The sequence below is a fragment of the Pristis pectinata genome, chromosome 17 (assembly GCF_009764475.1).
Source record: "Pristis pectinata isolate sPriPec2 chromosome 17, sPriPec2.1.pri, whole genome shotgun sequence".
Classification (NCBI taxonomy): domain Eukaryota; kingdom Metazoa; phylum Chordata; class Chondrichthyes; order Rhinopristiformes; family Pristidae; genus Pristis; species Pristis pectinata.
In genome coordinates, this window is record NC_067421.1 from 9,855,621 (window position 1) to 9,883,479 (window position 27,859).

General features: G+C 42.8%; 1 gene segment (V, D, J or C); it reads left to right on the forward strand.

Moving 5' to 3' along the window:
• The first annotated feature begins 665 nt into the window (after positions 1-665).
• LOC127579601 (Ig mu chain C region secreted form-like) lies at positions 666-27,669 on the forward strand. The segment is given in 7 exon segments: positions 666-714; positions 853-1,197; positions 3,050-3,364; positions 8,497-8,596; positions 24,024-24,148; positions 24,279-24,623; positions 27,037-27,669. Coding segments are annotated over 7 exon segments (1,602 nt in total).
• Positions 27,670-27,859: the final 190 nt, after the last annotated feature.

A 27,859-nucleotide genomic window follows, 5' to 3' on the forward strand; every position in this document is an offset into this window, starting at 1 on the left:
TTGAAGTGAATTGCAACAGCATTTCCTCTGTGCAGGTACTGCTGCAATACAAGATCTTCCGCGCATTCCTGTGGTTCACTGAAAGCAGAGTTCTCGCCGAAGCAACTCACACACACAGGGACGCGCGCGCGCGCGCGCACACACACACACACACACGCGCGCGCGCACACACACACGCACACACGCAAACACACACATACACATATACACATGCACACACACAAGATTGTGAGAATTGTGTCTTAAAACAATGAAACACAACTCAAATATAACCTGCAGTCATGTTTTAATCCCTCTCGTGCCTTCCACCCGTGACCTCTGAGCTGTGTGAATTCTAAGATTACAAAACTAGACAGATTTAAATTAATAATAAATAAAAGGTGCAGTGGACGGCGAATGCTGTTGAATTTCACTTTATACTTCAGAAAACATCAAAGATACAAAACTCAAAAGCAAATCCATATCTGCCGAGAATACGGAGAACACAGCAAGAATCTGGCGACTTCTGATTGGCGTCAAGGAATATTCTGATTTGACTGATTTGCATAAAGAGGACCACGCAGTGACACCTCGTCACACGATTCATAAGTGAGCCGGAGAGAAAGTCCAGAAGCCACTTCAGCTGGAAACTGTCGCCCTGTCGGAGCTCCAGTCATTCAATTGCAATGTCTCACTGGATCCGGGTTGTCAGTGCGTTGGTGCTTTGCGCAGTTTGTGAGTATTTTACTTTCATCAACATGATATTTCTTGTCGGAACTACTCAATGGGTAACTGCTGCTGCATTTTACTGTGATTTAGTACTGTCATCCGTCTGCATTTTGTTTTTACAGATATTAGTGTTTTGTTTTTCAGATTCAAACGCGGAGGTCACAGTAAATCAGCCGCCTTCGAAGTCCACCTCTCCGGGACAGAACGTCCAAATCACCTGCACCATGTCTGGCGCCACTTTAGGGAGTAGCAATGTGTACTGGTACCAGTAGATTCCCGGAAACACTCCCCGGAGTGTGGTATACTATTATTCTGGGAGTAGCGTTTACAGAGGGCCGGGAATTCCAGACCGTTTCTCCGGCTCAGTGTCAGGCAACACTGCGACATTCACAATATCGAACGTCCAGTCGGAGGACGCTGCGGACTATTACTGTGCCATGTGGAAAAGCGGTTTATTCTTCGGCAAAGGAACGAGGCTGGGAATTGGCAGTAAGTAAAATATCTTCATCCAAAGTTTCCGCTGGTTCTTGTTTACAAAGGGAAAGGAATAAAATGCGTGATTTGCCTATTACCTAAAATTGATGCCTTTTAAAAGTGATATTTTTAAAGTAACCCAACACTTCAGAAGCATCCCTCAGCCCAAGTGTCACTTTCAAGTCTTTTTTGTAGAAATTACTATTTCCGAATCTAAACCTGGATAAGAAGTCCACTCCTGGTTATATAGTGAGAATCTTTGTTTGAAGGCTGACTGCGTTTTATCGGATTAGGGTGCTCTTCTGGAAGCTGAGCGCATTTGTGTTGACAGAATCGAGTTCAGGTCGATGCCTGAACATGAAAATCTGCAGCAAACCGATTCTAAAAGATACTTGCACTCTGGCGATAATCCAATAATTTATAAAATACGCAACAGCAATTCAATTTGAACTAATCATTGATCGTCGACACAAACTGTCTTCGCAGTGAATTAATGAGCCTGGTATGAATCGTGACCATAAGATCGGACTTTTTTAAAACAACTTGTGTGGTTTAATTTTATGTCCCCGAAATGGCGTTCACGGCGCAAGTGTACATGGATCTGATAAATGCAGATAATTCCAATATGAGATATAAACAGAAACGTGCAGGAGACCCTCCGAAGACAGGGTGGGTCGGTGGAAAGAGAACCAATGTTAACGTTTAAAATCGAGGATAGTTCTTCTGGGCGGTAAATGAATCTGATAGCTGTCAGCCGATATTTTCTCGGAATGTGTTTTCCACATTGCAGTGCATTCATTTCGAGCGCTCATACACTTACCCTGAAATAGCCAGTTTAGCAAAATTCGTCATTACATGGACGTCATGGGTGATAGATGGTGATTCCCATTGTAGTTAGTCTAATCCCCTTTCTCACAAACAGAAGCTTCTTTTGCAGTAACAGAGGACTTTTGAAGCTGCTCCTTCAACGCAGCCCCATTATCCCCTTTGGTTCTTAAGTGAAGGGTTGTGTGTCCGTGCTGTAACTCGCTTCTGGAATGCACGCCACTGGCTCACTTGATTTTACAGTTTCGCGATTTAATTGGAAATGAAAGCTAATTGTTTTCCAGTGACATATTCAAGAATAGTGATACATTTCTAAAAATAGTGGAGATAAAGTGAATGAAGAAACGAGCACACCCTTTATGGCATCACATACATCAGAGTAATCTGTTTCACGGACCCAGTTAGCACCGTGGCATTCCCTGGGTGACCGACTGATCTGTTCGCCGTTGTTTTGTCTCTTCTCAAAACTGAGTTAAAAATTCGTTTGGAAAGATGCAACGGCTTCAGCAAAATACCGAAGAACTCTATAGCATCGCTGTCTGACGTATCAGAGCCGATTCTTATCCTCAATGCTCTCTGTTAAAATGAATTTGTGCCGGTATTCAGACCCGATGCCGTTCGAAATTTAACGCCCTGATAGTAAGATTCCGACCGCACCCCACCTCACCATGAAATTCATGCTTCTTAACTTTTCAGGTACATATATTTGCTTCATTACTTCGCTCTCAGTTCTTGAACTTTATTGCACCCGAATTCTGTGACGGGATGTTTCCCGTGTTGCCAGGTGTACTATTGACCTCCGTTTGCTTAATATGAGTATAAAATCACGTTGTAATTGTTAAATCACCATAGCGAGAGGGTGGGTTGTGGAATTAACGCATCCCCGACCTCTCATTTTTGGGATACTTGGAGTGCAATACCCAGTAGTGAAATAAGTTGTGGAAGTAATTACGGGAAGAGCAAAGGTTTGAACAAAACAAAAACTATTTTCACTGAAGAAATTCCCGACCCTTACTAAACCTTGATCTTTTATTTGAAACAGATCCCCGTGCACCCACTGTGTCTCTACTTCCACCTTCAGCGGCGGAGGTCACGGGAAAGGGAACTGCGACCCTGGTGTGTTTGGTGAACGGGTTTAATCCGGGCGCTGTGGACATTCAGTGGACTATGGACGGCAGTGAGAGAAGGGATGGTGTTGAGACCAGCCGGGTCCAGCAGGAGACGGACAACACATTCAGTACGAGCAGTTACCTGACTCTGCCAGCCTCAGTCTGGAACTCACACGAACGTTACTCCTGTGTGGTTAAACACGAGACTCAGGCAAACCCGATTAAGGCAAACATCGCGAGATCCAGCTGTATCTGATATTTGGAACTTGTGAGATGATCTGGCAAATTGTTTATCCCTTTTCGTTCCTTTCAGGTGGCAAAGGGATAGAAATGCGTTAGATTTCGAAGTTTTAATAAAGAAATAGTCTTTGAAGTTGAAACATTGATTTGTATCACGTTGACTTTAAATGCAGTTGAGAGATTTTTGCAGTCGATCAGTTGGTTGAAGCCGTCAGATGAAATAATCTTCCTTTTGTGCTTTGAATACCGTTAGTCAAAGGCACGGCTATTGCTATTGTACCCGAAGTATTGTTTGTAGCCGTTGAATAAAATTGTTGAACTGGTTTAAAATGCAATGCTGTTTGTATTTGCTTCATTTCTGATCTAAATGGTGATGACCGAAGATGGTTTGTGCTAGCTCTTAGTTTTGCGCTATCGACGCTGATTTTCTCCAAGATTCGATCATGAATTACAATCGTGGAACAGGCGGGAGCCAAAACCGGTAGTCAGGTTGTTCAGTGCGCTCTGCAGGAACCTGAGGAATGTAGCAAAAGCAGTTGTTGAAGTCCATCCGTGCTCAACAGTGATTTGATAGTTGCTCTGCCAAAATGTTCTGGGTCAACCCGAAAAAAACCGCGTGAACCCTGCACGGCAAACCTTGGCTTAGCACCGATGAAACTCCAAATATAACTCGAAAATACTGGAAAGACCAAGCGGATTAGGTGTCAGCTGTGGAGAGTGAAATGAAATTGGAGTGTCTGGTCGATAAGCCTTCACGAGATCTTCCCTATTCCAACCAACACCTGCACAGTTTTAAGAGGTTCTTAATTCCCTGTAGGTTTCTTGAATAGGAGGCTAGGAAAGGTGTTTTGTTGCGTTTGATATGGAAGTTAAGAATGTGTGGACTGGCCTTTGTCCTGGAGCCCCCATTCATTTAGAAAAGAATACTAGGATTCTGTAGACTGATAATCTTTTCACTCCCACTAGTTTGCAGTCCTCCTACCTACAACTTATCCTCAACATTTATTCCACAGGGGCGTCACATTCACAATAAATGTTGCAGTTTATTCAAACTAACCGTCTTCTCCAAATGTGTGGGTATTGGCATGAGCAAGTCAGCCACAGAGTTGGGGTGGGTGTAGAATTGTTTCACAGCGGTTTCTTGCAACTGTTTGGCAACAATAACACTGTCAATGAAGTAAGAGCAATTTCTGAAGAAAAACTATATGAGTGCTGGACAACGCCATATAAATCACATGCATAAAATCTATGCCAGTCACTTATAATCGTGGGCAGACTTTCCCGATATATGTTACTATTCCCACTCTGCCTTGCTGGAGCAGGAAAAATAAGTCTGAAAGGAAAGGAAGGAAATACAGGAGAGAGGCTGAGCTTCATGTAGATCATGTGCATATAAACAGATGTGTGGATAGTTAAATAGATAGACAGCCAGACAGCCAGACAGCCAGACAGCCAGATAGATAGATAGATAGACAGACAGACAGACAGACAGACAGACAGATAGATAGATAGATAGATAGATAGATAGACAGACAGACAGACAGACAGACAGACAGACAGACAGACAGACAGATAGATAGATAGATAGATAGATAGATAGATAGACAGACATACAGACAGACAGACAGACAGATAGATAGATAGATAGATAGATAGATAGATAGATAGATAGATAGATAGATAGATAGATAGATAGATAGATAGATAGATAGATAGATAGATAGATAGATAGATAGATAGATAGACTGACAGACAGACAGACAGATAGATAGATAGACGGATATATAGATAAATAGACAGATAGTGAGAGGGGGAGGAGGATTAGAGAGGTATATGTTATGGAAAGTGCACAAGCAGCCACAAGGCACCTGTTTGTTGCCAGAAACAGCTATTCATTTAGTCCCATCTCTATTCCTTGCGGCTGGCGGATACATCAGCTTCACGTGACAAGCCTTAGCTTAAATCTTCACCCAATAGCTTTCAGGAAGTGCTTTTCTATCGAGCATTTACTGATATCTTAATATTCTAAAATGCTTTTCAATTAACATCCTAATTTTGAAATATATTCATCCTTGCATTGAAGGAAATGCATCAGCGAGTTTGCACAACATTTGGTTCTCCGCAGGAAAGATATCTGGTTAATCTCTGTTTCGATGGTCTCGCTTGGTGCATAAGTTTTGGCTCAGGTAAAAAATTGTGAAGGACTGAACCAGGGTTAAGCGATAACCGAACAGCGTTCCCTGTGCTTACAGCACAAATGGTGCCAAGTAATGTTTAGAAAATGAGGAGGAGGATGAGACCTAACCTGCTCAGTATTTCCCACATTTTCTCTATTCCTGGACCAATCGTCCCGTTGTAAACAATCTCATAGTTACCCTCAATTTCTTTGCCATCATTTCAATGAAGGGAGCCGGAGCAAAAATCAGTTACCTCACGCAATTTACAGACTATGTTTGCATTAGGGACATTATTGGTGAGCAACTGGGGAACTGTGAGCATAGCTCATTAACTTTCAGGATAGCTATAGATAAAGATAGGCATGCGGCTAGCGGGAGGGTTTTAAATTGGATCAGGGCTAATTATGAAGCAACAAGGCAGGAACTAGGTAGAGTAAACTAGGAACACCTTTTTTTCTGGCATGTCCACGTCGAACACGTGGAAAGTGCATAAGGATGAAATACATAGGGTACAGGATAGGTATGTTCCGATTAGAAGGAAGGACATGAATGGTCAAATAAGGGGCCCTTGGATGTGCAGAGAAGTGACGAACTTATTCAAGCAGAAAACGAACAAGCATGTAGAGCTTTGTAAGGAAGGATCAGATAGAGTCCATGTGAAATATAAAGAAGCTAGAAATGAACTAAAAGAAGAACTTGGAAAGCCAGGAGCGGCCATGAAATGTCCTTAGCAAGTAGGCTTTAAAGAGAATCCAAAGACATTTTATACCTACGTAAGGAATAAGAGGATAACGAGAACAAGAGTAGTCCCCGGGGCCCGACGGGATATACCCCACGTAACTGAGGAGGGCGAGAGAGGAAATGCTGGGACCTTGACCAGCAGCTTTGTGTCCTCTTTGTCCACGGGTGAGGTCCCTGAGGACTTGTTAGTGGCTAATGTTGTTCCTCTATTTAAGAAAGAAACAAGGGAAAATCCGGGGAACTTTACACCGGTGAGTCTCACTTCAGTTGTAGGGAAATTGCTGGAGAAAATTCTGAGAGATGGGATATACCAGCATCTGGAATCCAATGTCTTGATAAGGGAAAGCCAGCATGGCTTTGCGCGTGGCAAGTCATGCCTTACTAACCTGGTTGAGTTTTTCGAAAAGGTGACGAGAGAGATTGATGAAGGTAGAACTGTGAATGTCATCTATATGGACTTCAGTAAGGCATTTGATAAGGTCCCACATAATAGGTTCATCAAGAAAGTTTGGATGCATGGGGTCAGTGAAGAATTTGCTGTGTGGACCCAGAACTGGCTTGCCCATAGAAGACAGAGGGTGGTGGTTGAAGGGACTTAATCGGGCTGGAGACCTGTGCGTAGTGGTGTTCCACAGGGATCTGTACTGGGGACATCTGCTGTTTGTGATGTAGATAAATGAGTCTGTTGATGGGTGTAAGTAAGATTGCAGAGGATACCAAGATTGGTGGAGTTGTAAACCGTGTAGAAGACTGGCGACAGATACAGCGTGATAGAGATCAGTTGCAGATGTGGGCAGAGACATGGTAGATGGAGTTTAACTCGGATAAATGTGAGGTGTTTCACCTTGGTAGGACTAATGTCAAGAGGCAGTAGACTCTAAAGGGCAAGACCGTTAACAGTGTTGAAGAGCCGAGAGACCTTGGGGTGCAAATCCATGGCTCATTGAAAGTGGCTACACAGGTTGGTAGGGTGGTTAGGAAGGCTTAAGGAACGCTTGCTTTCATTAATCGAGGTATTGAGTATTGGAGTCAAGAAGTTATGACGCATCTCTTTTGAAGTCTGGTTAGGCCACATATAGAATATTGCGTGCAATTCTAGTCACTGTCAAGAGGAAGGATGTCCAGGCTTCAGCGAAGGTCCAGGGGAGGTTTGCGAGGATGCTGCCTGGATTAGAGGGCATGTATTATCAGGAGAGGCTGGACAAACTTGGGCTCTTTTCTTTGGAGAGGCGGAGGCTGAGGGTTGATCTGTTGGAAGTGTATAAAATTTTGAGGGGCATAGATAGGGTGGACAAGCAATATATTCTTCCCGTTACTGAGCCATCCAATACCAGACAATACATTTAAGGTGAGAGGGGGTAGATTCAGACTAGACGTGGGGGGTGGTAAGTTTTTCATTCAGAGAGAGGTGGATGCGTTGCCTGATAGGGTGGTGGAGGCAAGTTCATTGGGGCCTTTTAAGAGGAGTTTGGATGGGCACATGAATGAGAGGGAAATGGAAGGCTCTGGGCATTCTGTAGGCAGGAGGGATTAGCTATGTCGGCACGACATTTTGGGCCGAAGGCGATTTAATATACTGTATGTTCCTTGATTGGAGAACACCAAACTGCAGGAGTTCACATCTGTGTTGAGAACCTTTCCGCAGAGAGGTAAAAAGAAAACAACATTTATAGCGTTTGGAATCCACGGTGTGATGCAGATTGCAGTTCTTCGGCCGCTCAGAGAAGGTGCTTTGTGGATGATGGCGGTGACGTTCCCTGTGGCACTCAGCAGGGGGAGTCCTCTGTCGATTCCACATTTGGATTTGTCCGCTGTCTTGAATGACAGTTCGTGGTCGGTCCAGCAGTCATTGGCATCAGTTACCTCTCGTTTTATTTATGATACTGAATGTTACAACCTCCCCCCCGCCCCCCACGAACAGGTGTGTAGATGAGCAGAGGGATAAGATTAAGACAAGGGTTATGAAATTCAGATGGAACTCGTAGAGCACATTTTCCCTCAGAAGATTGCTGGTATGCAATGTTCTGCTGAGGAAGAGACTGTCAAAACACATAAAGTATTCAGATGAGCACCTCAAATGACATGGGATGGAAGGCGAGAGTCCGTATGCTGGGTATTGGGGTCATGATATCGGAAGATCCCTGATAACGGGGCATGGACGGAGACAGTCGAAGTGGCGTTTCAGTGTTTTATGGCTCTACAATACTTTTGTCTGTCCCTAGCCCGACTGATTGGTCCGCGGAATAAGCTGATGCAGGGTCAGATAATTGCAATGGTCCCCAAATTCATTCGGAAGTGCATTCCAGCAGGGATGCATGTAAGGTCAGTTATCCTCCTAAAGAGCTGAAAAATCCAGAATAGAATCAGATGTCGCCTGACCTTCTGACTATTCCCAACATTTTATTTTTGGACTAATCTTCCGTTGTGGTAAGGATCACAGCTGACTTCAATGTCGTTGTTTATTAAACGGAAATGAAGTAGGAATCAACGACATCTCGCAGATTGCAGACCTTGTTTGTATTTGGGACATGATGGGCCTTTTCTTCTTCACAGAGGAGAATTCGTATCTTTTCCTTCGGTAGAGAACAGCAGACACCATGAGCGTGCACCTTCGTTGAGTTCATTTCACCAGTAAACTAGAGAATACACGTATATATTGGTGTTGCTGCACCTTGCATCTCTCTGAGAGGGGTTGCACGATGAAGATCATGTGTACCGTGTCTCGAAATGTTTGGAATCCACGGTGTTATTTTGGAAACAGCTCGTTGGCCAGTGAGAGAAGTCGTTTTAGCGGATTATGGTGATGACGTTCCCTCTGGCAGGGAGCAGGGGATCCTCTGTCGTTTGTGCAACTGGATTTGTCTCCTTCTCTGGAATGACAGGCCATGGTCGGCTGATTGTCAATTGTTATGTACTAGGTATGTGACAGTGCCATGTACTATGTATGTGATAGTGAGAAACCTTCTCTTCGACATTCACGCATGACCAGCAGGCGCAATTTGAATGCATAGAGAAAGAAATTTCGAGGACATTAGACGAAGATATTTCACGCAGAGGATTGTTGAAAACCGAATCACACTGCGGAAGAGATGGTGCAGGTTCACACCGTTTAACAGATATTTAGATGAGCACTTCAAATACCATGGCATGGAAGGATATAATCCGAGTGCTGGGATAGAGGATTATTACAGTTATATCCCTGCTGGCTTGCATGAGACAGTGGGCTGTAGGACCCGTTTCAGTGTTGTTTGACAATGCAGCATCCCTGCTGTCCATTGCTCCGATAATGAGATCATCGAGTTGGCGTAAGTGCCTGCATTGTTGAGTGTTGTGTTTGCCTTTGTCATGAAACACGGTGCTGGACATAACAGGGCCACTTTCTATCAAGTGGAGACCTCCGTTGAGGTACTTTTTCCAACTCCTTCCTTGCCATTGACACCTTTCGAATGTTTACATCCCTTCCGACTGCAGGATTGAAGTCACCAAAGAGAAGATGCTTTCGTGACAAAACCCAAAGTGCAACCAAACCTATGGACAGTGACAGCCGCGTGGGTCAGACTGTTCTGGTAACTCACCCCTTCCCGATGTTATTAGTGTTGGTATATCACTGTCACCTGCACCGAGATAGAGTGAAACTTTTGTATGCATCCATCCAGTCAGATCATGCCACACATATGTCCACCAAGTCAGTAAACAGAAAAAGACAGATAGCAGAAAATAGTGCTGTAGCGTCAGGGAAAGTACTGTGCAGATAAATAAGTTGTAAAAGGCACGACTAGGTAGATTGGAAGATCCAGAATTGATCTTTAGTGTATGAGAGGAGAGTTCAAGATAGAACCTGTCCTTCAGTCTGATGGTACGTACTTTAAAGGTTTTGTATCTTCTGCCTGATGGGTCAGATGCGTTATGATGTCTGCAACTCGGAGGCAAACTTAATTGTACCAGCAGCAACTTCAAACTCCCACTTGGCGGAGCTAAATCGTGCCCTGTCCTGTCAAATGCTCTTTTATATTCTTACTCAGTGTTACTCACCTGAATATTTTAACTTTCATTGAATACTGCAGCTCCTTTATTAAACTAATAAAGTAGCAGCAATTTTAGTTCCCGTTACTTAAATTAACAACACTGCCCTCTCTAGTGGAGCAAAAACAGAAAAGTGTAACATCACGAAACAATTAACTCAGAAACTAGTGATTCCGCCATTTGATTTATGTTTAAATCCTTTAATATTTATGTCGCTTTATGCAAATACACCTTCGAAATACGGGACATATTCACATACTGTGTCGCTGCTTTGACGGTAGCACGCTTCCCACATGTTCGGGTTCTTTCTAATTCATGCTGCTTCAACCTACTGTCAGATGAATTGAGCAAGTAATCCCAGTGCAATTTGCAGACAGTGCACATTGTCGTCACAGTGCATCAATGGTGGAAGTAATGAAGGTTTAGGATGATGGACGGATGGCCAGCCATATGGAATGCAAGCCTCGTCCTTATCTCAGGGATAATCAGGGATGTAGTGTTTGGAAACTTGTTGTCATCCCGTTGCAGGGCAATATCAAAGGAGGTTTAGAAGATGGTAGTGAGAGCCATTACTATCTGCTTCTTTATTTTTTTCCAAATATACATTTGATTTGAATCATTTAAACCTACTACTCTGAACATTGCTGATATTTTAATGCTTTATCTCCCCCACTCTTTACCGAAGTCGAATGCAAGGAATTCATTTATTATATCAGGCAATCCCTCTGCCTGAACAACACTGTCTATTTATTTTCCGGAGAAAGAAAAGACTTCAGATGCTGAATCCAGATGAAAAACACGATGATGCTGGAGGAACTCAGCAGGCCAGGCAGCATCGGTGGAGAAAAGCAGACAGTCAATGTTTCGGGTCAGGACCCTTCTTCAGGACTGAAGATCGGACAAGGGGAAGCCCAATATATAGGAGGGAAAAACAGAGCAGTGATAGGTGGACAAAAGAGGGGAGGCGGGATTAGCACTGCGTGGTGATAGGTAGATGCAGATAAGCGATACTCTTAGGCAGGTGCGGAGGAGGAGGGGAGAGCAGATCCGCCGGGGGATGTGTCAAGGGTAAGGAAAGAAAGGAAAGATGCTAGGAAAGGGAAGAGGAAAAACATGGTGATGTATGTGTGTGTGTTGGGGGGGGGGGGTGTAGTGGTGATTGGGGGACGGCTGGGGGATTACTGAAAGTGGGAGAATTTAATAGTCATGCCGTTAAGATGCAAGATTCCAAGAAGCAAAATGAGGCGCTGTTCCCCCAGTTTGCGCTTGGAATTCTCCTGAGAGTGGAAGCCGAGGACCCCCAACTCCGCCCCCCCACCATGCTTTTCTTCCCTTTCCTAGCATTTTTCCTCTCTCCTTACCTTTTACCCACTTCCACTGTGGAGAGAGATCTGCTCTCCACCGCTCCCCCGCACCTGCCTATCACTATCTCTTACTCGCATCTACCTATCACCACCTTGTGCACAACCTGCCTCCACGCTTTTGTCCACCTATCACTGCTCTGCTTTTCCCTCCTATGTATTTGGCATTCCCCTTTCCTATCTCCAGTCCTGAAAAAGGGTCCTGACCCGAAACATTGACCACCTGCTTTTCTCCACGGATGCTACCTGGCCTACTGAGTTCCTCCAGCATCATCGTGTTTTTCATTTATTTATTTTCTTAATCAGTTCCGTTCTAATCCTTTTAGAAATTATAGGTTCAGAAAATATGTATTTTTGGGTTCCCATTCAAGCTGCTAATATGTCCATTTTCAAACAATTTCTATCTGCCTGCATTCTTCTTTCTGTTGTCCTATCCAAGTCTTTATTTCTATTCTACCTAAAGCTCTAATGTGTTGTGAAATGATCAAGTTATTAGTGGAACAGAATGTGATCTTCAAGGTTTAATCCATGTTAACATTACACCAGGTAGAAGACACACTTTAATTGCCTCACGCAAAACATAACACACCTATCGTCTGAACGCATCAATCATTTTCGATTACTTTGAGTCTTTTTCGGGATTTACCACTTCCATATCATTTCCGTTGTTGTAAGAGCCTGTGCGGATTTCCCTCGGATGAATACTTTTCTTCCTGAAACGTTCACGCTGGTGCAGCCATGTCAAGCCCTCAACACAGTAGAAGGGATGTCTCAGGCTGCAGGCTGCAGACCATTCACACGTTTGTCTGCCTTTCAATTACTAACGATGTAAATGGAAAATTTTGGCTGGGATAAAAATTAGCAAGCAAAGAGCCAGGGCTCAGCAATGACCTGACAGCGCTCTCCGTGCTTCCGACACTCCTGGTGTCACGTGGTTTTTGTAAAATCTTGAGGAGGATCAGACCAAATTTGCTCAGTATTTCCACTATATTTTGTATTTCTCGACCAATCTGCCCGTTGTAGTCAGGCTTATAGTTACCCTAGATTCCTTTGCCCCCATTTCAATCAAGGGAACCGGACAAAAAAAATTAGTTACATCGCGCAGCTTCCAGACTATGTTTGTATTTGAGACATTATCGATAGATTCTACTCAGGAAAGGCGAATTAAAGTATTTTTCTTGAGTAGCGAACACCAGACTGCAGGTGCTCACATCTGTGTTGAGAGCTTTTCCACAGTGAGATAAAAAACAGTTGTACTGTTGTTCCATGCGTTTTTCTTAAAGTTACCACACGATTATGGTTGTGTCGACTGTTTGGAATCCACGGTGTGATGTGGATTGCAGTTCTTCGACCGCTGAGAGAAGGTAGTTTGTGGATGATGGTGGTGACTTTCCCTGTGGCAGACAGCAGGGGGTGTCCTCCGTCGTTTCTACAGTTTGATTTGTCCGCTATCTTGGATGACAGTTTGGGTTCGGTCGAGCAGTCATTGGCAACTTCTACAGCAAGTTTTACGCCCCATAGTGAGAATGTGTTGCCTCCTGAACATGTGTGTATATGACCAGAGGGCATAGGTTTAAGACAAGGGGTATGAAATTCAGATGAAACTCGCACAAGACATTTTCATACAGAGGCTGGCTGAAATATGGAATGTTCTGCTGAGGAAGAAACTCTCACAATATTTAAAAAGTAATCAGATGAGCATTTAAAATGACATGCGATAGAAGGCCAAAGTCGGAGAGCTGGGTATTGGGATTTGTATACATAGATTACTGATGTCGGGCGCGCACACAGAGATCGAATTGGCCGTTTTATTGTTTTATGGCTTTGAATCCTTTGTTTTCTGTCCCTTGCACAGACAATGAAATAATCTGGCATTTGCCAGTGTATGTGGGTGTTGCAATGGGTGTTTGTCTCTCTCCTGAAACACCGTGTTGGATGTAACAGAGCCATCTTGCTTCAGGAGGAGGACTCTGTCTGTGCTACTTTTGCCTTCCCCTTCTTTTCCATTCACACCTTTCCAAACTTTGCCTCCTCGCCGACTTTTCCATTGGAGTCGGCCAGAAGGAAATGCATTTATTACACGACCTAGACAATGGACAGTTTCTGTTGTGTGCATGAAGTTGTTCTAGTAACTCATCCTTATAAGTTATCACGGCGTCAATACGGACCCACACCGAATTGTAACCAAGATTTCATCACAGATGGCCAAAACCCGGATCACATTGACCTCCAACCCCATCATTCTGCAGTTAACATATATATTTCGTGCTATGCCCTGTCGAAACATGTACCATGCATTGTTCATTTTACTGTCATGGATATATTAACTTAGATTAATTACTTCAACTCTTTCATTACCGGAATAAACAATCAACAAATTTTTGTTTTTCCCGTTTAATTTGAATCGCTACTCTAGTGGGCGCAATGGGATGCAAAATAAAACGGTAATTCTCACGAAATAATTAATATAGTATTAATATAGTATAGTAGAATAATATAATAATTCTCATGAAATAATAATTACCATCTGTCAGTCTGACACTCTGTCTCTCTCTATTTCTTTCTGCCTTTTAGTCTCTCTCTTTCTCCTCCTCTCCGTCTACCGCTGTTTCCGGTTCTTAGATACTAGCCATGTGCTACCATTTCTAAACCCTGTGATGCATTTTTTTCAGCAAAATTTTCAAATTCCCATTCAAAGCCTGCTCACCTATGTGCCCAGGGCGCTCTGCACCATTCTGTTATGTTGCATTTTTAAATCACACCGACAAAGAAAAGTCACTTCAACATTTTCCGCAGTAAATTTTAGCTGTCGAGCCCCTTTCGCTGGTCTGTCGTAATGTCCTCCTTGTTGTTTATCAGTTCAAATTTCATCCATCTGCAGTTTTTTTAAGTTATGCCATGTAATCCTGAGTTACTAATAGGTAAGTGGAAGATCAGCGGACCCAGCACTGTTGCAGGGTGACACCAATGTTCACTTTCCTCGAATGTGAAACAAAACAAAAGTTCGCCAGCACTCCCTGCTCGCTCACACTTGACCAAATGCACTTCTTTAATCATTTGCGGGGTGACATATCGCTGTGAATTTGTCCATCCAAACATGCAATAAATTGTATTTATTGTTCAGAATAGACAGTTGTAGGATTTGGAAAAAGAAGCAATGAGAGAAAGTGAGATATTAACTCGCCTGGATAGTGTGGATATCGGAGGATCCTGTATGTGCTGGTACGGGTATACACCTGACACGCAGGTTAGTCGAATAATTCCAGGGCATCTTGGAGATGATGCCCAATTGTTGTCATGGTCCATCCGTGTTGGGAAGAGTGAAGGTTTAGTATGATGGGAGGCCGATCAATCACGTGGACTGCTTGCATTTGCGCTGAGCTTTATGAGTGTTATTGGGGGTGTAAGTATTTTGGCAAGTGGTGAGTATTCCATCAGATAATGAATTTTACCTTGTAAATGGTAGAAAACGCATGGGTGTGTGATAATTCCACTGAATGTGAAGGGCACGTTACACTTACTATCGAACTAGTCATTGTCTGAATCCAGCTGAAGGGTGTCTATTCGAAAGTCGACTGTCCATTTTCCAGCAGAGATGCCGCCTGACTCATCGAGTTCCTCCAGCAGTTTGTTGATTTTTTGCTCCAGATTTCAGCATCTGCAGTCTCTTGTGTCTTGACAATGAAGAAAATATTTCATCTAACAATCATTACGAATTATTTCCCCGAATATTTTATTGTGTCGGGGATTCCATGGTTTCAACCCAGCGATATCGAAGAAATGGAGATACATTTCTAAGCCACAGTGGGGTGTGACTTGGAGTGGAGCTTGCAGACAGTAGTGTTATCTTGCGCTTAACGCCCTTTGTACGTCTTGGTCATTCAGGTTCTATTGGTATCAGATTCCTGGGTATATTCCCCGGGTTCTAGACTCTTGTTTCCATGCCTCAGTTGGATTATGTGTTGAGTGCAACGCAATGTAAGGCGGGTTTATGCTAATACGATTGCAGAGGGGTTTTCTTTTGAAATAGAAGGAAGCAAATTTTATAGAAAAAACGTTTACATTCAATAGGGTCGCATACAGGGATAACAACTAGGCAATCCGTCTTCAGTGATTTTCCTTAAGGTAGATATATTGTCCAAAGCAAAAAGTGATTTCGTGATGACCTTATAACACCCTACATATTCGGGGTCACTACACATTCCACGAAGAGCGGCGTATTACTAAAAAAAAGTCCTTATAGGAAAACAATGGGCCAGCGGAATAAGGTGATGCAGGGTAAAATAATTGGAATGATTCCCACATGTGCTGATCCTGCCAAGGGGGTCCATTCCAGCTGGGGTGCAGGCAAAATCAATACTTCTCCACCAGAGCTGAAAAATCAAGAACAGAATCAGATGCTGCCTGACCTTCTGAGTATTCCCAACATTTTATTTTTGGACATCTTCCGTTGTAGTAAGGTTTACAGTTAACATGAATTCCTTTGACTTCATTTCATTCAGTGGAACGGAACCAGGGATCAGCTGCTTGTGGCAGTTTGCAGACCGTGTTTGTATTTGGGAAACGATGGACCTGTTCTACTTTGGAGAGGGGAATTCATATCCTTTCCTTCGGTATGGAACAGCAGATAGCATGGGCGTGCACCTGCGGTGAGATCTTTTCACCAGTGAAATAAAGAATAAACATGTAAAATGGCTGCCGCTGCTCCATGTATCTCTCTGAGAGGTGTTTCACGATGAATATCATGTGTACTGTGTCTCAAAATGGTTGGAATCCACGGTGTTCTTTGGGAAACATCTGTTCGACCACTGAGAGAAGGCGTTTAGGATTATGGTGAGGACATTCAGTTTGGCAGACAGCAGGGGGAGCCCTCTGTCGTTTGTGCAACTGGATTTCTCTCCTCTTGAATGACAGGCCGTGGTCGGTTGAGCAGTGATTGCCAACTGCAATGCTATGTATTATGTGTGTGATAGTGAGAAAAGTTTCTCTTTAACATACGCACGTGACCAGAAGGCAAGGGCTGAAGATAAGGAGTAACGCATTTAGAAGAAATTGAGGAAGACTTTTCACGCAGGGGATGGTTTAAATCTGGATGACACTGCTGAAGCGATGGTGTAGGCTCACAACATTTAACAGATATTTAGATGAGCACTTCAAATGCCATAGCATGGAAGGATATAATCCGAGTGCTGGGAAATAGGATTATCACAGTTAGATCCCTGCTGGCTTGCATGACACAGTGGGCTGAAGGGCCTGTTTCAGTGCTGTCTAAAAATACAACATCCCCGCTGTCCATTGCCCCGAAAATTAGATAATGCAGTTCGCAAGACAAGGGAGCAGAAGCAGGCCATTCGGCCCATCGAGTCTGCTCCAAGGAAAGGGAAATAGAAATGAGAAATGGGGAATGGGGGAAGAAAAAAATAAAAAAAAAACTATTCTAATCCCAATTTCCTGCCTTATCCCCATATCCCGTGATATCCTGACTATTTAAATATCTATCTATCTCCTCCTTGAACGCCCCCACTGATCTGGCCTCCACTGCTGTACGTGGCAAGGAGTTCCACAAATTCACCACCCTCTGGCTAAAGAAATTTTTCCTCATCTCTGTTTTGAAACTGTACCCTCTAATTCTAAGATTTTGCCCTCTGGTCCTGGACTCACCCACCAAGGGAAACAGCCTAGCCACATTTACTCTGTCCTTTCCTATCAATATTTTAAATGTCGCTATGAGGTCCCCTCTCATTCTTCCGTACTCCAGTGAGTACAGTCCAAGAGCCGACAAACACTCCTCATACGTAAGCCCTTTCATTCCTGGAATCATCCTCGTAAATCTCCTCTGAACCCTCTCCAACGTCAACACATCCTTCCTAAGATGTGGGGCCCAAAACTGCGCACAATATTCCAAATGAGGCCTCACTAGTGCCCCGCAGAGCCTCATCAACACTTCCTTACTTTTATACACTATACCTCTCGAAATGAATGCCAACATAGCATTCGCTTTCTTTACCACCGATCCGACCTGGTGGTTAACCTTTAAGGTATCCTGCACGAGTACCCCCACGTCCCTTTGTGCTCCCGTGCTTTGGATTTTCTCTCCTCCTAGATAATAATCTTCCTGCTTATTTCTGCTTCCAAAGTGTACAACTGCACATTTCCCTACATTGAATCTCATCTGCCATTTCCTTGCCCATTCTCCTAAACTGTCTAGGTCCCTCTGCATTCTTTCTATTTCCTCTATGCTCCTTACTCCTCCCCCTATCTTGGTGTCATCCGCAAACTTAGCCACGAAACCATTTATTCCATTATCCAAATCGTTAATGTACGAGGTAAAAAGGAGCGGTCCCAACACCGACCCCTGCGGCACACCACTAGTAACCGGTAACCAACCAGAACGAGATCCTTTTATTTCCACTCTTTGCGTCCTGTCAACCAGCCAATGCTCCACCCATTCTGTTATCCTACCCGTAATTCCATGACCTCTCATCTTATTAATCAGTCTCTTGTGAGGCACCTTATCAAAGGCCTTTTGAAAGTCTAAATACATAACATCTACCGCCTCTCCCTTATCCACCTTACCTGTGATGTCTTCAAAAAACTCCTATAGGTTGGTCAGGCAGGATCTTCCCTTCAAAAAACCATGTTTGCTAGGACCTATCTTGCCTTGCGCCTCTAGGTATTCCGTAACCCCGTCTTTGAGGATATATTCCAATAACTTTCCCACCACTGACGTCAGACTAATAGGTCTGTAATTTCCTTTATGCTGCCTCCCACCTTTCGTATACAACGGAACTATATTTGAGACCCTCCAGTCCTCCGGACCCACGCCGGAATCTATCGATTTCTGGAAAATTATCGACAATGCCTCCGCTATCTCTAAAGCCACCTCCTTCAGAACCCGGGGATGCACCTCATCCGGTCCGCGAGACTTATCAGTCTTTAGTCCATTTAGTTTTCCTAGCACCTTCTCCCTAGTAATCTTAACTGAACTCAATTCCATTTCGTGAGACTCCTTACTAACCGGCACATTGCTGATGTCCTCCACGGTGAAAACCGATGCAAAATATTCATTCAATTCCTCTGCCATCTCTCTATCGTCCATTATAATAGCTCCTGCACCGTTATCAATTCGTCCTATATCAACCCGTGTCTCTGTTTTACACCTTATGTATTTAAAAAAAACTCTTAGTAACCTTTCGAATGTTATCCGCCAACTTCCTTTCATAATTCATCTTTTATTTCCTAATGACCTTCTTAGTTTCTCTCTGCAGGTTTTTAAAAGCTTCCCAGTCTTCTGTTTTCCCACTAATTTTTGCTTCTTTGTACGCAGCCCCTTTTGCTTTTATTTTAGCCTTCACCTCTCTCGTTATCCACATTTGTGCCTTTTTCCATTCAAAACCTTTTTTCTTGGAATATATCTATCCTGCAATTTCCTTATTTCCTGTAGAAATTCCTTCCATTTTTCCTCTGCCGTCCCTCGTGCCAGCTTACTCTTCCAATCAATTAGGGCCAACTCCTCTCTCATACCATTGTAATTTCCTTTGTTCCACTGAAATATCGATACACCAGTTATCAGTTTCTCCTTCGCAAACTTGAAACTGAACTCAATCATATTGTGATCACTGGTTCCCATTGGTTCCTTTACCTTTAGTACCCTAATCACCTCCGGTTCATTACACAGCACCCAATCCAAAACAGCCGATCCCCTGGTGGGCTCTTCAACAAGTTGCTCTAGAGAAACGTCCCTTAGACATTCCACAAACTCCTCTCCTGGGTACTACCGCCATTCTGGATTTCCCAGTCCACCTTCATGTTAAAATCCCCCATAATTATCTTCACATTGTCACTCTGGCATGCTTTTTCTATCTCAAACTGCAACTTATCGTCCACTTGCTGACTGCTATTAGGGGGCCTATGTATGACTGCTACTATTGTCCTTTTACCCTTGCTATTCCTTAGCTCCACCTACAAGGATTCCACCTCCTCTGACCCAATATCCTTCCTTTCTATTGATTTTATATCACTACTAACCATCATGGCCACACCTCCCCCTCTGCCTACCCGCCTATCCTTCCTATACACTGTGTACCCCTGGACATTCAGTTCCCAATCACATCCATCATAAAGCCATAACTGGGTGATTGCCACAATGTCGTATTTATTAATCTGTAGTTGTTCCACTAGGTCATCTACTTTATTCCTAATGCTACGTGCATTTAAATATAGTACGTTTAGTCCGGTATCTGCTATTAATTTTGTTGTACTTCTATTGTTCAGCAGATTATCCTAGCTTTCCATCTGTCTATCCTTCTTACCATCTTCACTACATACTACCTTAGACATGTTCCTATATACCTCATCCCCTATCCTAACATTATGTATCCTAACATCTTGACTTGTTGTACTTCTATTGGTACAAGTGCCTGCATTGTGGAGTGTTGTGTTTGACTTTCTCTTGAAACACAATGCTGGACATAACAGGACCACTTTCTATCAATAAGGAGACCTCCTTTGAGGTACTTTTTCCAACTCCTTCCTTGCCATTCACACCTTTCGAATGTTTACGTCCCTTCCGACTGCGGGATTGAAGTCACCAAAGAGGAGATTCATTAGTGACAGAACCCAAAATACAACCAAACCTATGGACAGTGACAGCTACGTGGGTCAGACTGTTCAGGTAACTCACTCCTCCTCGATGGTATTGGTATTGGTTTATTATTTTCACATGTACCGAATACAGTGAAAAACTTATGTTTGCGTGCCGTCCAGTCAGATAGTGCCATATATAGGTCCAACGAGGTGGTAAAAAGTAAAACTGAATGTAGAATATAGGTCTGTAGAGACTGAGAAAGTGCAGTGCAGGTAAATAAAGTGCAAAGGCCACGACGAAGTAGATATGGAGAATCAAGAATTCAGCTTGAGCGTCGGAGATGTCGGTTCAAGAGTTTGATATCAGCAGCATAGAAACTCTCCGTGAATCTGGCAGTACGTATTTTCAAGCTTTTCTATCTTCTTCCTGATGGAGAGAGATGCCTTATAATGTCTGCAACTCGGAGCCAAAGCTAATTGTACTTGCACCAAGCTCAAACTCCCACTGACGGAACACAACCATGCGCTGTCCTGTCAAATCCTGTTTTGTATTCTTAGTTAATTTTACTCAACTCAATGTTTTAACATTTGCTGAATACCCCAACTCCTTTATTAATGTCATAGATTAGTAGCAATTTTAGTTCTCAATTAAAATTAAAAACTCTGTTCTAGTTATGGAAACAACGATAAAACCATATAATTCCATCAGAAAGAAATGATGTCGCTGTTCGATGTATAGTTAAATTCATTAACACTTGTCATTTTATGTTGAATGCACCTTGGCAATATGGGACATATTCATGTACTCTGTCGCTGCTTTGAAGGCAGCATGCTTCCCACATTCTCCAGTTCCCTCTCCTTCATTCGCCTTTCCACATTTCCCATCTCTCTCTCTCTCTCTGTCTCTCTGTCTCTCTCTCTCTCTCTCTCTCTCTCACACACACACACACACACACACACACACACACACACACACACACACACACACACACACACACACACACACACACACACACATGATCTCTAAACAATACCTTCATTGTGTGAACCTTTATTTTACATTTTGCAATACATGGCAGCTGGAACCGACACTAATTTTCACAGATGTCTTGGTTAACCTTTGTTTTTCTATATTGCTTCTATTTCGAATTCATGTACTACCTTTCTAGCAGATTTATCAAAACCTGCCTCAAAGCCTGTTCACCTACTGTTCCAAAGCTCTCTGAACCAGCAGTATAATAGTCACTTCTATTTTTTTTGTTCTCCTTTCTAACTCATCCCCAAAATAAGCCACGCCAATTTTTCTGCATTAAACTCTAACTGTAACGTATCAAACTATTTCTCCAGTTTGTCCAATTGTCCTCCTCGTTATTTATACATGTCCAAATTTCAGGCCACTTGCAGAGTGAACTAAACTTACTCATAGATAAATGGAAGATCAGCGGACCCAACATTGTTGCTGGGGAACATTACCGTGCACTTTCCTTGAATGTGAAGCATGAAACAACAGTTCGCCGCTATCTTCTGCTCGCCTTCACTTCGCCAAAGGCACTTCTCGTTTATTCATTTGTGGGATAAATGCATCTCCCCAAAAGCGGTAGTTATTGTCCATCCGGAAGTGCCTTACAGAAGGTGGCGGTGAACAGCCTTCATCCACTGCAATTTTTCGGGTGTTAACGTTCTCACAATTTAGCACGTTGCAAGATTTAGTTTGAGCAACGGTGAGATCTTTACATTCCAGTACGGTAACTTGGAGAAACCTGCTGGAATACACTGGATGCCCTTATCCATCATAGTGGCATCCTACTGTCAGAATGAATTGGAGAAGTAATTCCAGTGCATTTTGTGGATGGTGTACATTGTATTCACGTCGCTTCGATGGTGGAAGGAATGAACGTTTAGGATGATGGACGGATTGCCAGTCATGTGGACTGCAACCACCGACCATGTCTCCCTTGCCAATCTTGCCAGATTACATTGGCTGTTCTTATCCTCTCGGCCCTGTTTAAGCAAGGATGTAGTGTTTGGAAACTTATTGTCATCCTGTTGCAGTGCCATATCAAAGGGGGTTTAGAATATGGCTGTGAGAGTCAATGCTACCTCCTTCCTTACTCTTCTCAAATATGCAATTGATTTGATTCTGATAAACGTTCTACTCTGAGCATTGTTAATATTTTTAGTACTTCAGACGAATGCAAGGAACTCATTTATTATATGAGAACCCCTCTGCCTGAAAAACATATTCTATTTTTTCTTCTCCAATCTGTTCCATGCTTATTCTTTTACGACTATATGTCCAGAAGATATATATTTTTTGAATTCTGTTTCAATCTGCTAATGTGTCAATTTTCAAACATTTTCTGTCTGTCTACATTTCTCTTTCTGTTCTCCTTTCCAGTTCTTAATTTCTATTCTACTTCAAACTCGAAGGAATTGTGAAATGATCAGATCATTGGTGGAACAGAATGTGGTCTTCAAGATTTCATCCATGTTAACAGTACATGAATTAAAAGACATATTTAATTGCCTCACGCAAAACATAACACACTTGCAGTCTCAACGCATTAATGATCTGAAATTAATTTGTCTCTTTTCCGGATTTACCATTTTGACATGATTGCTATTATTTTAAGTGGCTGTCGGGATTTTCTTCGGGCGAATATCTTTCGTTCGGTCTGAAATGTTCACACTGGTGCAGCCATGTCAAGAACCCAACACAGTAGAAGCGATGTCTCAGACTACAGTCTCCAGACCACTCAACACGTTTGTCTGCCTTTCCATGACTAACGATGTATTTGGGATATCAATGTCTCCAATTGATATTAATGTCTGGAGTTGCATTAAATGTTTCCTGCAACCTTGCCCGTTGCTCTTGTTACAGAGGCAGCACCGTTTTAGTCTGTGATCTTCGTCTGTTCTCTCCGGATGGTAGAAATGCCCCGCACATGCACACAGATCCTAAATCTTGTTGATAAGACATAGCCTTAGCGAACAGGAATTCCGAACAATTGCCAAATATGACTTCCGGAACCTTTTTGGTTGCACAAAGGGAAGGATATATTCGTTGGAAATCCGAGGATGATGAGCGTGTTTACATGTTTACCATCATGGATGCGAGAGCGATTGTGCAGGCAATGGCCTTTACTGCTCATACGCATCAGCGACTGATGCTATTTTAAATTGACAAATTTTTATAAAATATTAATAAAATTAGATATCAATAATATCTATCATTATAGATAACCGCGTAGGTTAAACGTATCGCCCTATTTTGACTTCATTGAAGTGAATTTCAATGGCATTTCTTCTGTGGATATGCTGCTACTGTTCTTTGGGCAAAGATCTGATGCTCATTCCCGTGGTTCACTAAAAGCAGCGTCCTCCACCAAGCAACACACAGTCACACACGCAAACAAGATTTGTCTCCTGGAAGCACACCTCAAATCTAACTTGCAGCCAAATTTTAATCCCTTTCGTGTCTTCAAACCGTCACCTCAGAACTGCGTGAATTCTAAGACTAGGAAAATATACGTATATAATTTAATAATAAAAAAGGTGCGGGGGACGGTGAATGCTGTTAAGAATTCTTCAGACTTAAGAAAATATCAATGGATGCAAAGATACAAAACAGAAAAGTAAATCCTTATTTACTTAATAGATGAGGAATAATTTAACACAGTAGAAATCTGGCAACTTCTACTGGCGACAAGGAACATTGTGATTTGACTGATTTGCATAAAGAGGACCACGCAGTGACACCTCGTCACACGATTCATAAGTGAGCCGGAGAGAAAGTCCAGAAGCCACTTCAGCTGGAAACTGTCGCCCTGTCGGAGCTCCAGTCATTCAATTGCAATGTCTCACTGGATCCGGGTTGTCAGTGCGTTGGTGCTTTGCGCAGTTTGTGAGTATTTTACTTTCACCAACATGACATTTCTTGTCGGCTCTATTCAATGGGTAATTGCTGCTGCATTTTACTGTGATTTAGTACTGTCAGCCGTCTGCATTTTTTTCTCATATCGGTCTTTTTTCAGATTCAAACGCGGAAATCACAGTAAATCAGCCCCCTTCGAAGTCCACCTCTCCGGGACAGAACGTCGAAATCACCTGTACCATGTCTGGCGCCAGTTTAGGGAGTAGCAATGTGTACTGGTACCAGCAGATTCCCGGAAACACTCCCCGATCTGTAGTGTACTATTGGTCGGGCAGTAGCGTTTACAGAGGCCCGGGAATTCCAGACCGTTTCTCCGGATCAGTGTCAGGCAACACTGCGACATTCACAATATCGAACGTCCAAACGGAGGACGCTGCGGACTATTACTGTGCCATGTGGAGCAGCGGTTTATTCTTCGGCAAAGGAACGAGGCTGGGCATTGGCAGTAAGTAAAATATCTTCATCCAAAGTTGCTGCTGGTTCTTGTTAACTTGAAGGGAAGGTAATAAACTTCCTGGTTTGCTTATTGGCTAACACTGATTGCTTTTACAAGTGATATTTTTAAAATAGCCGATTCATGAGAAGCCTCTCTCAGCCCAAGGGTCTCTTTTAAGTTTTTTTAAATAGAAATTACTATTTTCGAATCTAAACCCGGATAGGAGTTGGACTCCGAGTTAGGCAGTGAGAACGCTTTAAATTTAGTGCTTTTGATCGGGTCCTTGTGGCTCTGTTGGAGGGTGAGTGCATTTGTGTTGACAAAATCGAGTTGAGGTCGATGCCTGAGCATGAAAATCTGCAGCAAACAGATTTTAAAAGATATTTTGAACACTGGCGATAATCCAATAATCTGTAAAGCTACCTAATGTACACGGATATATAAAATGCAGATATTGAAAATGTGAGATATGAACAAAAATATGCGGGAGAACATCAGCAGGTAGGAAGAATCGGAGGAAAGAGAATCAAACTTAACGCCTCATGTCTAAGACTCTTCGTCAGAACTTCAAATGGATATGTTGGCTGTCGGTCGATATTGTCTCCTAATGTGTTTGCTACCTTATAGCGCATTCGTTTCCAGTGCTCTTACACTTCCCCTTAATTAGCTAGTTTAGCAAAATTCATCATTTCATGTGCGGAGTGGGTGGTAGATGGTGATTCCCATTGCAGTTAGCCTTACTCCACCTTCTAACAAATAGTATCTTATTTTGCCGTAACAGACAACTTTTGGAGCGGCGCCACATCATACACACTGATTCTTAAGGGAAGTGCCGTGTGCCCGTACTGTAACTCGCTCCTGCAACGCACGCCGCTGGCTCACTTGATTATACAGTTCTGTGATTTAATTGGAGTTGAAAGTTAATTGTTCGCTTGAGATATTGAAGAATAGTGATACATTTCTGACTAAAAGAGAAAGTGAACATAGAAACGAAAGTGAAAAACACCATGGAAGCAGCGACATCAGAGTAATCTGTTTCATGGGTCCAATTAGTACCGTGGCATTCCCTGGGTGACCGACTGATCTGTTCTCCATTGCTTTGTTTAACAATTAAACTGAGTTTAAAATTCGGTTGGAACGATGTAACGGCTTCAGTAAATTACTGAAGAACTCCATAGCATTGTTTTCTCACTTGGACATATCAGAGCCGATTCATATCCTCAACTATCTCTCTTAAAATAAACTTGTGCCGTTAATAAACACCGTTCCAACTTTAACGCCCTGATATTGTTACGTCCCCCAAAATGAAATTCATGCTTCTTAACTATTCATTTCCACATATTTGTTTCACTACTTCGCTCTCACTTCTTGAACTTTATTGTACACGAATTCAGCGACCGGTCGTTTCCTGTGTTTCATCTCAATCCATGTCTACTGACGACCGCTGTCTGCTTAATGCTAATATTGAATTTACTTTGGAATTGTTAAATCACCACAGAGGTAGGGTAGCGTGTGGAATTAACGGGTCTTCACACGCTAATTTTAGGAATCTTGGAATGAAATATCCAGCAGTGAAATAAGTTGTGGAAATAATTACCAGAAGTGAAAAAGTTTGAACAACAGAACAAATATTGCATGTAAAATTGCTCAACCGGAGTTCAGCACTAGATTGTATTATCACCGTTTTTATCACAGACTGTCTTTGCTCCCCAACCCTCTCTACAGCTTAATACATTCCGGTTCTTATGAAGATCCTTGATCGGAAATGTCAGTCCCGTTTCTCGTCCATAGATGCTGTCTGTGTTGCTGACTGCTTCTTGTATACATTTTCTTTCGTATTTCAATATTTATAACCTTTTGCTGCAAGTATTTCCGTTAGATGTGCTTTAACATACACCCGAGATCACATCCTCCCAAGTAGTTTCGCAGTTCTACTCAAGACACCTGAGTTGCCTCAATGCTCAGAGGACTCTACAGAAAAGGTGTATAAGCTTGAAGTAGCTGCAGGTCTTGCGGTACAAATCATGTCGGTCTCACTTGGGAACGACGTGAACACACCAACGACAAGTGGATTTCTTAATACCCGCGAAAGGCAATGAGTTCCAACTCCTGTCATTTATGTAAATTGTGGCCAATTGAATCTCGGGGACAATTACGAAAGGCTACCAAAAGTTTTGTATCACTCAGCAGACTGGGTCTCTCACGGTATTCTGGAAGGGAATTGTTGATTGGACTCCGTGTCCTGTAACGTTTTAAATATTGTGCAGTACGGATGTAATATGTTGACAGTGGCAGACAGTGGCAATTTGGTTATTTAATTGAATAGATCAGTGCGAAACGAAATGTATTTTGAACTTTGATGATACTTTTAACTGAAGAATTTCTAGGCTCTAACTAACCCTTGACCTTTTATTGGAAACAGATCCCCGTGCACCCACTGTGTATCTACTCCCACCTTCATCGGCGGAGATCACGGGAAAGGGAACAGCGACCCTGGTGTGTTTGGTGAATAGGTTTAATCCGGGTGCTGTGGACATTGAGTGGACTGTGGACGGCAGTGCGAGAAAGAATGGCGTTGAAACCAGCCCGATCCAGCAGGACACTGACAACACGTTCAGTACAAGCAGTTACCTGACGCTGCCAGACGCAGACTGGAACTCACACGAGCTTTACTCCTGTGTGGTTAAACATGAGACTCAGGCAAACCCGATTAAGGCAAACATCGCGAGATCCGGATGCATCTGATGTCTGATGCTTGTGAGCTGAGCTGACGTTTGTTTATCACTTGTCCATCCTTTTCTGTGGCAAGGGGGTAGAAATATGTTAGATTTCGAAGTTTAAATAAATAAATAGCCTCTGAATTTGAAACAAGGATTTTATGACCTGTTCACTTTAAATGCAGTTGACAGATTATCGCTGTTGATTTTAGCCTCAAGATGAAATAATCGTCCTTTTGTGCATTCAATACCGTTAGCCAAAGGCGCGGATATTGCTATTGTACCCGAGGTATTGTTTGTAGCCATTGAATAAAATTAATGAACTGATTTCAAATGCATCACTGTTTCTATTTCCATAATTTCTGATCCAAATCGTGATGACCTATGATGGTTTGTGTTGCCTCCTAGTTTTGCGCTGTCCACTCTGACTTTCACTAAGTTTCCATCATTCATCATGATCGCACAACAGGCGAGAGCCTACAACAGTTGTCAGTTTGTTCAGTGCGCTCAGCGGGAAGTGGAGGAATG